This window comes from Symphalangus syndactylus, chromosome 17 (assembly GCF_028878055.3).
Source record: "Symphalangus syndactylus isolate Jambi chromosome 17, NHGRI_mSymSyn1-v2.1_pri, whole genome shotgun sequence".
Taxonomy (NCBI): Eukaryota; Metazoa; Chordata; class Mammalia; order Primates; family Hylobatidae; genus Symphalangus; species Symphalangus syndactylus.
In genome coordinates, this window is record NC_072439.2 from 94,407,154 (window position 1) to 94,423,842 (window position 16,689).

The following is a 16,689-nucleotide window of genomic DNA, read 5'->3' on the forward strand; positions in this document are numbered from 1 at the left end:
AAGAAGTCGCCTTCCTGCCACACTTCCCCAGTGCTGCAATGGACATAGCATCTCCTCCTCTGTCGACCTAGTATGATGCTCACTCCCCAAGCACTGCAGTCCCCTCGCCGAGGATTGCCTTGGTCACACGCACATGCAGCGGGAAGTCCCCCGATAGGGACAACCACATACCTTTGCTCTCCATTTGGGTCCCTTTCGAGTGCTGGGAAGTTCAATGGAAGTTGGCCGGAAGATGTGGGCCCGCTTCAGATTCCCAAATCTGGGAAGCCAATCTGATGATTTCGCCCGTACTTCCTTCCTTCCCTTCAGGCTTCCTGAAAGATGGGATTTCTTAAACCTTGAAGCTGCAATCAGCCACCAAAGGACACTTAGGAGCAGCAGCAGATTGCCTCTACAGGGGATACGTTGCGACGCGCATCTGATATTGAAAAATGCATGCACAGTGCCCGCTCAGATTTTTTTTTTTTTTTTTTTTTTTTTTTTTTTTTTTTTTTTTTTTTTTTACCTGGGTCTGGAAGCTGCAGGCAAGAGCTGTCCTCCGAGCGTGGTGCTGCAGGTGTAGTGACAGATCATCCCACTTTGCTCTCTGGATATACAGCAGATTTGCATGGGCGCTGGCACGCATGCGCAGGGCGTCCCCCCGCCCCTTTCACCGCCTCCCGCTCCCCCGCCCCCTTCGCCTCGCTCCCCAATACGGTCCTCAGTTATCCCAGCTGAGGAGCTGTAGCATTCGGTCACAGGGAAGCGCTGCTAAAAATAAACGCCGGACCGGATTTTCCTCTGCAAACTAGAAAATGGATTGGACTGGTACTGCGTGCATCAGGACGAATTGCTGAAGTCTAGAGGAGGCTAGTGTCTCCAGGCAGGGTATGGTTTTATTCAGAAGGCAGAGAGGAGAGATTTACGAATCGTTTTTAATGTTCACAATTTGGGTTCTCTTTCTACTTGCTGCAGTAACTTTCCAACTGTCTGCTTCCCTCTCCTCTCCCCACTGACTTCACATTGCTTGTTATATTCCTGTATGTGTTTTGTTTTGTTTTTCGAGAGTGGGGTGAGAGTAGTTATGGAGCTGTCAAAGGTTAATATTCTCTCGCTTCTTTGTTACTCAAACTCAGTGTTTTCCTGCCTGCCTCCACCTCGAAACTGTTCCATGAGCAGGCTCCAAGGCTTCTAAAGTTCTTCAAAAAAGCCACTGAGGATATTTTGAGGTGCTCTTTTTAGCTTTTTTCCAACAACCTGCAAGAAGTCCCCAAAGGTGGGGAGGCGCCTTGTTGATAATAAGTACTTCCAAACGCAATACCTAATCATTTTTGTGAAGTTGCAGGGATAGAGTATTTTTCTCGTACAGAGCTCTAGAGGAAGATGCAAAACCAAAAATCTCTTGAAGTGCTACTTTCATATCAAAATATTTCTAAAGCCCACACTGTATTTCGTTTATATGCAAAATGTTTAACAGGAAAAATTGTGCTGTTTTTACTACCTTTCTTTTCAACAGTCCAGATTTTCCTGAGGTGATCATCTCTCCTTGAGAATAATAATCTTATTCTCCAGAAGTCCAGAAAACTCTGTTATCTGGAATGGTTAAGGAAGGAGATGGGCAGATTAGTCACATACTCTAGTTCACAAAAGATCCCTCCACAGTAGGCTTCTAGTCCCAATTTTCAAAACATTGAAATATAATAAAATGTACTCCCAACAAGAAACCTGGAGTTATATCTAATTTAATCTTTTTCTGGTGATTCAGAGGGCATCCTTTGATTTTTCCAATGCCTTAGGGCCATGATTACAGATATTAACCATGGATGGTTCAGCCAGACATGGACATTATTAGTGGAGGACTCCCACTAATGAACTAATGCTGTGGGTCAGCAATGCCTGGATCCATTCAGCATTTAGGAGTATCGGATTGCAGAGGCCACAACCTAGGGCCTACTAATTTTTAGGTTCTCCAATTGTATGCCAAAGTACATGTTTGGAAGAATCACAAAACTCAGGATTTCTTTTCAATGTTGGATAGGCTTAGGAAGTAGGCTAAGGGTGGGAGTAGTGTTGCTTCTTAAGAACAATAGCCTATTTCACTGAGATAAATAATTTCTGCTCTTAATACTGCACTCCGTTACATGTTCATTCCTTCTCAAAAGTTTTAGAATAGGAGATATCTTTAGAATGCATCTCTATGTACTCTTCATATTTATTTTTTTACAGATGGAGAAACTAAAGGCAGGGGAGGAGTGGCACTTGATAAGAGTCACATGGTGAACCAGATCTGGGCTCAGAACTTAAGTGTCATACCTCAAAGGCAGAGGCAAGCCATCTAGTCCAGAACGATTTTTCATATAGCTGCCTTCCCATTATCTACAGTGAATAAGAACAGGGAGAACCTTCTAGTTCACAAATTATCATTATTTTTATTCATAATTTTAAGAACCCAGCTGCTTTATTAAATAGAAAGCAAATCAAATTTAATGCAAAATTTGTGGTCTGACATTCAAGATCTTTCCATTCTTCTCCAAGCTTACCTTCTAGACAACAATTGCTATTATCCTAAACAAACCTCAAGATTTTCCTTTTTTTTAAACCAGGGGAAAGTGGGATCACAGACCCCCACTACCACAAATTATGCAGTCTAGTTTCCCACATGTGGGGAAATTGCAGGGGTCAGCACATCTGGAGTGCAATGGATAAGGCTTGACTGGGAAAACCACCTTCTTGATCATGATAGCTCCTCTGTCAAGACTTTTCTTACCTTTGCTTACATAGTCATTGCTGGAATATCTTGACCTCATCAAACTACTACCTACCACAAGTATCTACAAATTCAAATCTTATATTTTCCTCTAGATCCATCTCCTTCTTACAGTCTTCCCTGATGCTCTTAGTCTGAAAATATTCTCTACCAAGAACACTGATGATCCGCTCACTAATGATTCCAAAACTGATGATTTACTTCTCTTCCATCACTATTTTTTATTCTGTATCCGAATGATTTATGTATATGTCTTGTTCCTTTTCCCACTCTTATTTTTTAAATGGCCTCCTTTGTCTTCAGTGTAGTCTAGAGTGTCCTGAACAATAACAAAGTTTCCTGAATTAATAACATTTAGCATACATGTTTCTGTGTACTTTACTATGGGACATTAACTACAATCACCGTGATAACAACATGATGATAATATTGACCTAACATTGCTCACAGCTTACTGTGTGCCAGGCACTATAAGGATTCTAAATGTTTAATAAATATTATCTTTATTCATTAAATAAGCTATATGAACATGCGAGTGGCCAATAAATATATGAAAAAAATGTTCAGCATCGCTAATCATCAGAGAAATGCATATTAAAACCACAAAGAGATATCATTTCATCCCAGTTAGGATGGCTATTATCAAAAGATAAAGAAAATAAAGCACATGCTAGTGAGGAAGCAGACAGAAGGGAATTCTTATGCACTGTTGGTGGGAATGTGAACTAGTACAGTCACTATGGAGAACAGTATTGAGTTTTCTAAAAAAAAAAAAAAAAAAAAAAATAGAACTACCATATGATCTAGCAATCCCACTGCTGGGAATTTATCCAAAAGAAAGGGAATCAGTATATCAAAGAGATACCTGCACCCACATGTTTATTGCAGCACTATTACAATAGTCAAAATATGGCATCAACTTAGGTGTCCAACAACAAATGAACGCATAAAGAAAATGGGGTACATATACACAATAAAATATTATTCAGCCATAAAAAGGAATGGAATCCTGTCGTTTGCAGCAACATAGATGAAACTGAAGGACATTATGTTTGATGAAATAAGCCTAAGAAACAGAAAGTTAAACACCACATGTTCTCACTCATATGTGTAAGATAAAAGAAAAAATAGATTTCATAGAAGTAAAAAGTAGAACAAAGGATAGGAGGAGGTGGGAAGGGTAGGGGGAAGGAGGGAGAGATTCGTAAAAGAATACAATATTATAGCTAGGTGGGAGGAATAAGTTCTAGTGTTCTATACCACTGTAATATGGTTATAGTTAATAATAATATTTTACATAGTTTAAAATCAGCAGATGGAGGATACTGAAGTTTCCCAACACAAAGAAATGATCAATATTTGAGATGATGAGTATAATAATTACCTTGATCTGATCACTTACATTGTATGTATTGAAACGTCACTGTTTACCCCATGAATATGTACAATTATTATTTGTCAATTTAAGAAATAAAATAAAATGTTCTGAGGTTAGTACTATTATGATCTCTATTTTAAAGATAAACAACCTGGAGCACAGAGAGGTTAAAGTATGAATAAAACATGATCTCTGCCGTACAGAAGCATAAAGTCTATTGAAGATGATAGAAACATAAATGATTTTAAAAGCTATCGTAAGGTATAAGACAGGTTGTCACAGGTGGAGTAGGAGGTGCAGAAGAGTTGGCAGTCAGCCAGCCTAAGGGTTTTAAGAAAGTTTCCTGGAGGAGACATATATAGAGATAGTTCTTGAAGTCTGAGCTTCACAGGGTTGGGGTATGAGTGTGGGGCAGGGACCATGTGAGAGTGCTAAAGTACTTTTGGACGTAAGAAGTTATTATCATTTTCCAGGTTTCTCTACCAGATGTGAATCTCCAGTGTAAAAGAGGAAAGTGGAAGCAGGCAGAGAAATGCTTAGTATTGGTCTGGGACCAGAGCTACAAAACTCCAGAGTATCTGGGAGAGATCATATCTCTTTATCTCACCTAAGTTTTCTACCATACATTTGAATACAGAGACAGCAGACCATAGTGAAAAAAATAGATTCTGGAACCAGACAGACGTGGGCTCAAATACAGTTTGCTTATTATTATTGACTGTACCATCTTGGGCAATTAATCCATTTGGGTCCTATTTTTTTAATCTGGAAAAGTAAGTAGTATCTTCTTGTAGGCAGAGCTGTTGTAAGGACTGACCATAATACTTATAAAAGTGTCTAAAATACTAGTCACTCAATAAATTGTACTCACTATTATACATAGGGTCTTGGATCCATCTAGGCTATAAGGATTAGAGCTGGAATCCCTGAAGGTCCCCTCCTTTTTAATAAGAAAAGGGTCTAATCCCCCCATCCCAAAATGGAAGAGGATTTAAAGGAAGAATTGCTTCATAAACTGTTGATGAAACATAGTTTGATCTAGTTATGATGAACTCACTTAATGATAATCCTGGAATAGGGGAAATAGACTAGTATCCTGGCAATTTGCTATTTCAAAATGCCAAGAACTAGGTGAGACTGGGTTTCTTGTATTTGGGGTGAATGTGCATTCTGGTTTTCCCAAAACGTTCCCTTTTTATACTCATTGTCACAACATACTTTTAAAGAATGCCGCCTTTGCCCATCAAAAACAGTTCTGGCTTAAACAATAAATTATATGACCATATACCTTTAGTTCCTACTAGAATGTACAGAAATAATATAAATAATTGAAATTAATTAACAGCAATACATTACATTATAACTATTTTAAAAGCCTTGTTAAAATGCCAAACCAACTACCAGCCAGCATACAATTTTCCCATATACTCATGCTGTTTGTCCAGAAGTGCTGAATGTAAATTGAGAGAAATGTGTTACCATTTATTTGGGCCCAATTATTTTCTTACTGTTCATTTTTTATAACTAACATCTTCTATAACATATTTTATATTTACAAAAAAAAGAAAAGTTGGCCAGTTGGGACTTTTTGGTGATGATATTGAGGTCAACTCACCTCTAGAAGTGAGTACTCACTCTAAGATGAAACAAATGATCAGTTCAGTTTCCACTGAGAGTGTCAGTTCAAACTGTCACCAGAATGTAAGCTCTACAAGAACAAGGACCTTGTCCATTTTGGTCACTGTTGTTTTTCCAGCTTCTAGAAGAGCATGCGATCCTTAGAAAGTTTTATTTAATATCCAATGAATAAATGAATGAGTTTAATGAGAAAAAGCTTTTTTTTCATGGCCATAAAGCCAATTCACTTGGCAACTGAGAAGCATCAATCAGCAATCCTTGACGGCATAAACTAGGTCATAAGTGACCTGTAAGAAGCAGCAAGATCACCATGAGGCAGAAAGTCAGTTAACAAGTGTGCTCAGTGCTTACTCTTGGGCAAAGACCATAAATAATCAGGCCTACATTCAGCTTTCTCTGCACTTAGAGTTCAGGTATTCCTCTTAAGCAAGCTAACAGGTGGGCCATGCCTTTGCAAACAAGCTAGGAGGCTGAAAGAAATTAGTCATAGAAGATGAACGAATAGGAAGATTAAAATTTCAAAGCACAAGAAGAAGATGGGTTGATGTGGCAAAACTATGTTTAAGTGACCATGATGTAGAAGTTAGATAGCGTCCCTCAGAAAGCAAACATGTCTTGATTGCTTACTATGTGCAAGGTTCTCATTCTCTTCCTTGAGTGAGGGTGAAAGAATGATCTTCCTAAAAGGCAATGACACATGATAAAGCTTCAATAAAAATGGTTCAGGTTGCATGGAAGGAATGAAGGTAAGGAACAGTCTGAGAAGACAGGAAAGGGCAGAAGATGCAGGTCATCTGGGTATATTTTTCCATGGAGTTACCCATCCACATGGTCTAACAGTGATCTCTCTAGGGGCTATTAAGTATCTAAAGAGACTTGCAGAGTCGTGTAACAGAGTAATGATGCATGGGTAAGGCATCTGGAAGCCAAATGACAAACATTTTTTACCTTTCTTATTAAGGACTTTCTCCACTTGATGATATTAGAAATTTATACACAAGGTATCAACTGACAATTTCGAGGCCCATCTGTTACACTGGCATAATGCCCACTTAAAATGTGGTATGCCAATTTCATTAATGTTTAGGTTTTGAGTCAAAACCTTAATCAGTCACAATAGGGTACTAGAAAATAAAACTTTTCAGTTGATTGTCCCTTTTCATTCTAGGAATAAGAAAGAACCTGGCAATCTAATACGCAAAAGTAACTTCTTGCATCTGCTCAGGATCGTTATGAAGACCAATCCAATCCTTGAGTTCTGCCGCTAAGAACAGAACAAATGTACATCAAGGTTTAGTCCAAAAAGGCATCACAAAAAATGCTGCATCTAAAGAATGTGGACATTTGACATTTTCTCATCCTATACTTCTCCCACCCTCCCCTCAAAATTCCAAATACACAGATGCTCGATATTTTTGAAATAATAGCATACGAGTATTCAGTCATAAAAAAATTAATTAAAGTCCATCATTTGTTCATTTACTGAGAACCTACTATGTGCAAGACACTAGTCTAGGTGCTGGGATACACCATAAATCTGTGGACTCATAATATTTACATTATAGTTTCACAGTTGGAATGAACTTCATAAATCTTGTAGCCCAAATACTTATTAAACAAAAGTAAGAAGAAAGACCCATTAGGAGGGGGGGAGGGGGACAACTTTTCTCAAGTCAAATAGCAAGTTATCAACAAGACTAGAAGTAGTCCGCTGATGCCTATCTCATTACGGCATTCTCTATGCAAATTTGTATACATTCTTAGGTTGGAGGACTAGTCCTATGTGTGTTGTACTGCAAACCATTGTTTCAGAAGTTTATTTATTTCACTTAGTAAATACATCCAGAAGTTCTTGTTGAAGGGCTGGGAAATGGTAACTATACTAAATGTGTTGCTGCCAATAAGAAACCTCCACAGTGTGTACTACACGGTGCCTGATAGATGTGATACAAGTGTATTGTTCGTGTGATGAATAATGACAAAGCTTTATTTTATTAGTAGTGCTCTTACTTGATTAAAAATCTTTATGGTTTATGTTTATATTCAAATCTCAATTCACATAGTGGCTGTGGCTACCCAGGGAAAGTGAAATGCAGAAATGAAACAATTAGCTATGTTACTGGTTCCAAAAACCCTGCTTTTTAAAAGGGAGGAAAAGAGTAATGAGTAATTTAAGCCTACTAAAATTAAATAACGCAAAAGAATGCAATAGCATAATGGACCTCACATGTGTATTAACACAAGGGTATTTTATCAGCAGGGACTTGGAGGTTCATAACCAACTGCTGATAGTACTGATACTCTGCAGTTTAAAAAAAAAATGGCAAATGGATTTGTATATCTGATAGCTTTTTTTAAAAAGTATTTTCCACAACTTTTTACATTTTTTTCTCTAACCATTTGCCCTAGCAAGGTGACTACGGGACTGTAAAGGAAGCAAAGAGTTATAGTTAGAGGTGGAACCAAGACTGCTGTTCTGCCTAGAAGGTTCTCTTGTATACTGAGCTCTAGGCCTAGGGTTGTGATAATATGATGCTGATGCTGCCAACCCCTTTCAGTCACTCAAAATCTGTCTCAATTTAAAGTATCAGATGAAAATGTTTTTCATCTGATCTTAAATTTATGTTTATTTATCATGACTGGCAAACATCTTATTTAGCCTATCCGATCACTTCTAAATTTATTCATTAAACATTTTCCCCTTCTTTCTGAAGAATCACAAGCTATTAATAATTAAAAAGTAGTAGCTGTTATAAAAATGATGCTGGAAAGATTGAGATGTATCCTTGGCTTCTTATTCTGTGAAAGAAGGGACTTTGACAAAACAGTCTATAAGGCCCTTTCCAGCCCCAATACTGGAAGCATCTGTGTTGGGCCAGCATCGCTTCTAGGCTGTCACATGGAATGTTGTATTCCTTTTGGAATCAAAGCCAGTCAGACCTGAAAGGAACACTAGAGTTCCTCTAGCCCAACTCCTTTAGTTTATAGATGAGACATCCGAGCCCTAGAGAGGGGAAGACTTTTGAATCTGAACTTGGAACTGCTAGAATCCAAAGTCAATACTTTTAGCCATTATCTTATATTGTCACTTTAGTACCTTTACTACACTTTACTTCCACATGTTGATGAAGTGCAAAGTATTTAAGTAAAAAATAGAAAATAGGTTGAAGTGAAAAAATAGTATTGTACTAGACCCCACTAATGCCACTCAACTACTGAATGAGGAAATACAAGCCCCATCAAAATGATCTCCACCTACTTGCCTCATTGCCCCCTCTCCCTTATATCCTTTTACTTGTTTATCTCATTTTTATTGCCTACATCATGCCAACAAGCCAAGTTGGCAGATGATTCAGGCTGTGATACAGAAGAAGGGATAAATACAATCTTACAGAGCTATAAGATTGGATATAAACTTGGGACTCACTTTTTTGGCTTAGGAAACTCTTATTTATCCTTCAAAACCCAGTTAAAGTGTTTCACAAGAAGCCTTCTCTTAATCTTCGTAGCATTTTCAGTATTTTTTATTCATGTCTGCCATTTATTTATATATCTGTCTCTCTATAAAGGCAGTGCTATAGACTGAATGTTTGTGTTCCCCCAAGATTCATACATTGAAACCTGATTCCCAACGTAACAGTGTTTGGATGTGGAGACTGAGCAATTATTAGGTCATGAGGGCAAAACACTTATGAATAGAATTAGAGCCATTATAAAAGAGACCCCAGAGAGTTTCTTGCCTCTTCTGCCATGTGAAATTACAGCCACAGGACTGCTTTCTATGAACACAGAAGTGGTCACTCACTAGACACCAAATCTACCAGCAGCCTTGATTTTGGACTTCCCAATCTTCAGAACTACGACAAATAAATTTCTGTTGTTTATAAGTCACCAAGTTTGTGGTATTCTGTTATAGAATCCTGAATAGGCTAAGACAGGTGGAGTATTCCCATCACACAGCATTGTGTCCAGCATATAGTAGGCATAGAGTAATTGTATTCTGAATTCGTTAGTGAAGCAGTCAATGAGTGATTAAATGAATGAAGTTTGAAAATGTTCCGGAAGCTTTCAATTCAGTTGATTCACTCTTTGTTATACCCCAGGAGCAAATAAAAATGAACTTTGAATAGCCATGCTTGTTCCGCACTGGGTAGTATTATCAACACTTTTGGTGTTTCCCATCAACCTGCTTTATTCTTGCTCTTTTCTCCCCAAATCTCCAAGTTGGAGAAAAAAAAGTTCTCCACTTCTGGCTTCTCAGACTTTGGCCTTTTTTAGTCTTACTTTCTTCTCCCTCTGGTCTCGGATTTCCCATCTCCTGAAACACCCACCTTCCCACCACCACCACAAGCAGCGCACACACAATCCTCATTAATAATCTCCTTGCTTGGCTCCACAGACCTCCATGAGCTGAGCTAGTATCCTGACTTGGTCAAGGAAAGAAGGAGTGCTTTCGAAAAAGAAATGCATGAATAATAAATATTCTGTTGATTTTTATTATCCAGTTTCAAGCTCTGAATGTAGCTGAATGTTACTGTTTGATCCTTTTACTCACTTCCTTTGGTTTCCTCCCAATTATTTCTTCTTTTAAGCAGGGAACTTAAAATACTCCAATTCTTGGTTTTCTCCCTGAACAGAGGGCGCTCCCCCCTTAAGTGAGATGTTAGCGTCCATGGCTAAATATAGCAATCATCTATCAAGAATTTTCCCAGAATATGAAGAGACACTCTACCTTTCTAATAATGGATGTGGCTTTTCTCACTGAACCTAAGTATGTTCAAGAAACACATTTAAAAAGATGATGTATTCTCGCAGAATACATTACTGTGCATTTGTAAACTCTATTTTCACATTGGTGCACATGCCAAATCACTTGCTATTATTACATTCAGCACTATTTGCTCTGGATGATAGTGCCAAAAGACTAATGTCTTGTAAGTACAGAAAGCAGACACTTTTGGGCAGCACAGATGGAGGTGGGAGAATTGCCAACAGAAATGGTGCCTTTTCTCCACTTGGATTATTTTTGTTGTTGTTTTTTAGTTGTTTTAAAGCATGGAGATCCTGCAACAAGTATTACTTAGGCCCTGAATGGAGAATCACTGGAATCTGAATGCAACTAAGCTGGAAGGAATGAGAGAGAGAAAAAAAGAAAGAAACAGGATAGTTCATCCATCTCAATGATAAACTGAAAATCAGAATCAAGAAATCAACACCGAGAAAATGAAATAAGCTTATGAAATAACTTTGTGAACTACATATTGAATAAGATTAAAATGTCACCATTTTATTATTATAATGACGATGAAATAGTAAACTGCCAAGAGAAGAGAATGGCTTGTCTTTGTGTGGCATCAAAGAATTTATCAAAAAGGCAGCATGATAATTTAGGAAATCAAACTTCTTTCTTAAGCTGAAGGTAGCTCCTAAAATCCATTATAAGGTACGTAACTAGTTTACATTTATGTTCATTTATTCTGAATTCCAAAGATTGAATTTAACAAACCAAACATCCTAAATTTTGCCTAAGGTTATACCTGGTACTTTATATCTACTGTGTTATTAAATCCCCATAACAATACTGATAAGGAACTGAGGCTCCAAGGTCTATTATTTGCCCAAAATACGCAGCAAGTGAAGAATAGAGTCAAAAATGCAACTGAACACTTACAGAATTTAAATTCTTGACCTTTGTACGTGCCTCAAGGACATATACTTCGTAGGTGAGCCAGCTTCCACCACTGGTGTTTATATAAACTTGTGCTACAGGAACCCAAAGAGAGAGAGAGTGCATTACTTCCCCAGCCAGGGAAAGAGCAGGGAACATTGAAAAGCTTTTTCCATGAAGTGGAGAAAGCCATTCCTGACAGAGGTTTCAGCATTAAAAGGCTCAGTGAAGACAGTGTAGGGTGATTTGGGGAAAAGTAAATAGTTTAGTGTTCCTGCAATGGAAGAGTAAATAGTTTAGTGTTCCTGCAGTGGAAGAGTAAATAGTTTAGTGTTCCTGCAGTGGAAGAAGATGAGGAGAAAAGGTTGCCTAGATGTGGATTGAGGAGGAAGCCTTAACACTCCTGGGATTTCAGTTGAACACAGTTTACCACATCTGAAGTTTTGACTGCTTTCATTCTTACCTGTCATGTCAGATTTAGCTCCTTGCCTGCAAAGACTGAATCTTGCATGAGTTTTCTACCAGATCTTCCCTTCCCAGTGCAGCTCCTTTAAGGGTTCAGCCTTGGCTTTCCAAGCTGTTGAGACTGCAAAAAAAAAAAAAAAAAAAAAAAAAAAAAATATGGACCACATGCAAATTTAGATCTCCATCCTTTGACTCCACTCACTAAGCAATTTGCTCCTAGATTCTCTCTCTTTACTTAGCCACCAGGTTTGTGTCTGACTTGTGTTAACGACCTCACTTCCCTAGTCAGCATGATACCAGATTCAACTTCCAGCTGTGCTTTGTATCTCTCTTCCTTAATTCCATGAGTTCTTAAAGAACCTTCAGGATAACAGCCCTTCCAGCTCTACCTCTCCTGGCACCTCTGCTCCCACGGAAATCCTGTTGGCTCACCTCTTCCAACTGCTCTGCCCTGGAGGTGAGGTCAAGAGAGAGCTTGGCACAAAGCCTGGTAAGTGATATGTACAGTTTATTAACCACTTACTCTATATACTATGCCCTTTGTCTATACAGTTGAACCTTGGTGTCTATGGGGTATTGGCTGCAGGGCCTCCTTTGGATACCGAAATCCACAGATGCTCAACTCCCTGATATAAAATGGTGTAGTATTTGCATTTAACCTACGTACACTTACTTTATTATCTCTAGATTACTTATAATACCTAACACAATGTAAATAGTTGTCTAACTGCATTGTTTAGAGAATAACAGTAAAAAAAATTCAATGTTCACTGCATGTGAACATTGCGAATGCAATCTTTTTTAAAATATTTTTTATCCACAGTTGGTTGAATCTATGGATGTAGAACCGATAGATATGGAGGGCTGACAGTATTATTGTCAAGTTTGCAAATGATTATTCCTAAGTTCACAAGGTTAAATAAATCAGGTAAACAGAGCTTTAAAAAATGGTTGAATTTAACATGTGGATGGATTCAGTAATCATTGGTGGACTGAATTTCAACACCTCTCTCTCATTGCAATTTTGAATTTAAGGTTTTATTTTATTTTCCTGTTTAGCTTTTCATATGTTACTACTACACTAAACATGAAAAATAGTTTTAGTTTGAATGCTCATAAAATTGTGCCAAGAAATAAAATATCTACTGAATGTCTATGCTCAAGAGAACTAAAGTAGGATAAATACTACCTAGTAAACCCTTATTATCCTCAATAATATGCTAAGATTTGGGTCAGTTTATCAAAGCACTGGGGTGAATATTTAAATGAATAGTTGTAAAATTTTATATCACAAAAGGACATCAACATTTCCATAATCCTTCAGCTCTTGACATTGTTAATTGATCTCAGTTAAGTCAGCAGATCTGGTTAATACTTGTTTACATTTGAGAAATTGTATAGTGCATATTGGAAATGACTATTTGGTAAAAAGCTAGGCACTCAGCAATGCTAATTTTATCAATCTTTGAAATCTAAAAATGAGCTTAACTTGTATTTTCAATTCAGTCAACAAAAGGAAGTTATTATTAGCAGCAATGGTATTGCCAGCTGAGCCTAAAAGAGACTTCACCATTGCAGCCCCAGATCCCACCTTTCCCATGCTTATCCTCTCTCCTGCCTCCTACCAAGATCCTCCCATTGTCCCCCCAGATATAGCAAGTAGTGTCATGCCTCTGTGTTCGTCCACGCTGCTCTCCCTGTTTGGAAAAACAGTGTGCCCCCTTCTCTTTCGACTTCACTCAAACTTTAGTGCAAATGTCAGCTCCTCTAGGAAGCTTTCTCATATCCTCCAGTATGATGTGATGCGCTCAATCTGGGCTCTCATAGAACCTTGAGCATTTCTTGAGCATGATGACTTAAATTGCTGGAGAACCTTTGCCCCCCACCCTTTTAGGCTTCAAGCTTTGTGAGAGAAGCACCCATAATTGTATGAGAAGTGTGCCACACCTCACATTCAATAAATACAGTAGCTCCCCCCTTATCCATGTTTCAGTTTCCAGGGTTTTAGTTGCCCACAGTCAACCAGGGTCCAAAAATATTAAATGGAAAATTCCAGAAATAAACAATTCATAAGTTTTAAATTGCACCCAGCTCTGAGTAGTGTGTTGAAATCTCCTACTGTCCTACTCCATCCTGCCCAGAACGTGAATCTTCCCTTTGGCCAGCATATCCATGCTGTATACACTACTTGCTTGTTAGTCACTTAGTAGTCATCTCTGTTTTCAAATCAAAAAGACATGGCATATATAGCGTTGAGGACTATCTGCAGTGTCAGGCACCCACTGGGGGTCTTGGATCATATCCTTCACAGATAAAGAGGGACTACTGTATTAGTTGGAGGCAGGAAAGGGTGAGAATTTGTCTTGAAGGAAAATCAAGGCTCAGAACAGGTATGTGACTTGCCCTGCACCACAAAGCTGGTAAATGGCAGAGTTTCTGGAGAATCCATTCCTCTTGCATTCCAGGGCCAGGTCCTATCCACTATTCTACACTTCTCTCACTGTTGTCAGTTGGGGGCTCTGGGTATTTTTAAAAGAGTAGTGTCATAAATACACACACACACACACACACACACACACACACACGTATATATTTGATGAATATCTTAAAGAATTTTAAATAGAAACACTTAAACCTAGAAGTGAGTTTATTACTTTGATGAACACTTACTTAGACAACTACATAAATACACTAATTCCCAAATCACTAAGAATATTATAACAATCAAGTGAAGAACAAGAAGCAACTACTTCCAAAAATAGGACGGCTTCTTATATTGAAACCAGGGAGAAAGGTGAGTCTGTGATCCAAAGGAATATAATCAAAAGGAAGATAGGAGAGTTTCTTTTTTCTCATCCAAGCCAATATATTATTTATCAAAATAAAATGAATGATTCAGTATGGTTACTACTTTTCTAGGGCCACTTTGCCAAAAGCAAGACAATTATTAATGACATACACACAAAATCCCAAGTGTTTGGAAAAATCACTGTGGCAGGTCATTCTGAGCCTTTATTCAACACAAATTACAACGGCACTTGTTATCTGAGGAGAGGCTGGCTTTCCAGTTGCTCAGAGAAATCTATTACATATAAGAGACTGGGTGAATTGTGAGATAACCGTGCACTACCAAGTGAGGTTGTACATGGTCAATCATTTAAATGCCTCCAAATAGCACTCTCAAAGTTTCCCAGTATTGCCTTCACAGAGTTAAGCTGGCTGCCAAAGTGACCCACAGAAACTCTTTATCCAGTTCTTGCTGCCGTACTCTCCAATCTGTCCTCACAGGACCATGCTTGGTGCCCAGGATCAGTTTCCACTTCCCTGCCTCTAGGACATTGCTCACCTCTGGAATGCACCCATTTGCACTCGCAAACCATCTTTGTTTTTTGTTTTTATTTTTTTTTCTTCAAAACTTTTCATAGTCAGCTACAAAAGTATCTCAAATACCACATTACAGGAAAAAAAAAAAAAACACTTTCTGGTTTCATCAAATCCTTTTTACTCTTTGAAGAGTGTGATTTGGGAAAAAAAAAAAAAGACTCTATCAAGGACTATTTGTTGAATGAGTGGTCCCTTCTAATTATTTATAGTCTTAATCACCCCATAATGAGCTTTTGGAGGGAGGTGGCCCTGTCATCTCTGGGTCTTTCTCGAAAGTGATAATCCTTCAGCAAATGTGTCAAATGACTGTCAACAATCCTGCCATTCAAGATGATGCAAATTATCTACGTGATTTTCCCGTTCTAGATAAAACTGCTAGGGATATTGCAAAGCTGTGGAGGCCTACTCAGAACCCTTTGGTAGAAAATGCCTGAGAAGCTACATGGCTGGAAATGGGAAACACGCCTGATGCTGCCTGTAGCATCTTGGGCTGGCTCGCCGTATCCCTGCTGACTCCTGGTTCTCTGAGTCAACCGCACATGAAAGTGGAGCTTTGATCCCAGCACCTTAAAAACCCTCCAATTGGAAAAGAGTCTGTTCTCTCTAGATGATAAAAGTGAAATTGCACCTCTGTGAAATGTGTTTGCAGCCAGGTGCAGGGCTCTGCAGGAGTCAGCTCTGGGACAGACTCAAATCTCTCTCAATCAATAGCTACATTTAAACTTTCCATTCCAAAGTGTCTGAAACTGAGCTGACCAAAGCAGCCCAGAAACCCAACCCCTGCAACCTGGGTCACACAATGTGTCTTTCAGCCACTGACATCATTTCTCATTATGGGCAAATAAGGAAAAGGCCCAGTTTTCTGTGGATGAAGATATGTGACTCTTACCAAAGAGTCACCTCTTACCGAAGGTGCCCAGCTTCAGCTCATGAAACAATTATTCTTAGCAAAATGTAGGCCACTACCCACCTTAAGCTCTGGACTGTAGCCCTGCCCCTGACTTTGTCTGCACATACTGTGGATCTGCAGTTTTCCATAAGGTAAGTAGATCATTAGCAATATTAATGACCCACCCACTGTCTACAATGCTGCCTGACACACAGTAGGCATGCAGTAAATATTTGTTGGACAATTTACGGAATGGAAATTAATTAAAATTTGATGGATTTAGCTTTTAACAGCTCTTGATCTCAGAAGAAAGGCACTCTGTAAATAAGGATCCAGTGCCATTAGCATTGATTGGCTGTTATTCTACTCCATATTGGGAGTTTTATAAACTTGTAAATACAGTCTGTACACTTAGAGGCCCAGAGGAGCTGTAGAGACTGCATTTACATCCCATGGAAATGACTTTTTAAGTAATAATAATGGTAACAATAATAATAACCCTTTTTATGCGTGGGGTTCTT

At 38.5% G+C, this 16,689-nt stretch overlaps 1 protein-coding gene and 1 non-coding gene across 2 annotated transcripts in view; both read right to left on the minus strand.

Moving 5' to 3' along the window:
• FGF12 (fibroblast growth factor 12) overlaps window positions 1-633 on the minus strand; it is a 603,658-nt gene extending 603,025 nt beyond the window's left edge. Inside the window, exons 1-2 of the mRNA XM_063621980.1 lie at window positions 506-633; window positions 172-314 (exon numbers count right to left, since the gene is read on the minus strand). Of these exons, the coding sequence (XP_063478050.1) occupies window positions 172-184 (13 nt within the window). The 5' untranslated portion in view covers window positions 185-314; window positions 506-633. The remainder of the gene's footprint in view (window positions 1-171; window positions 315-505) is intronic.
• A 1,946-nt stretch (window positions 634-2,579) lies between these two features.
• Window positions 2,580-2,741, minus strand: LOC134733393 (U1 spliceosomal RNA). Its single transcript, XR_010116838.1, has one exon. It is a non-coding gene; the product is annotated as a U1 spliceosomal RNA (small nuclear RNA).
• Between the last annotated feature and the right edge of the window lie 13,948 nt (window positions 2,742-16,689).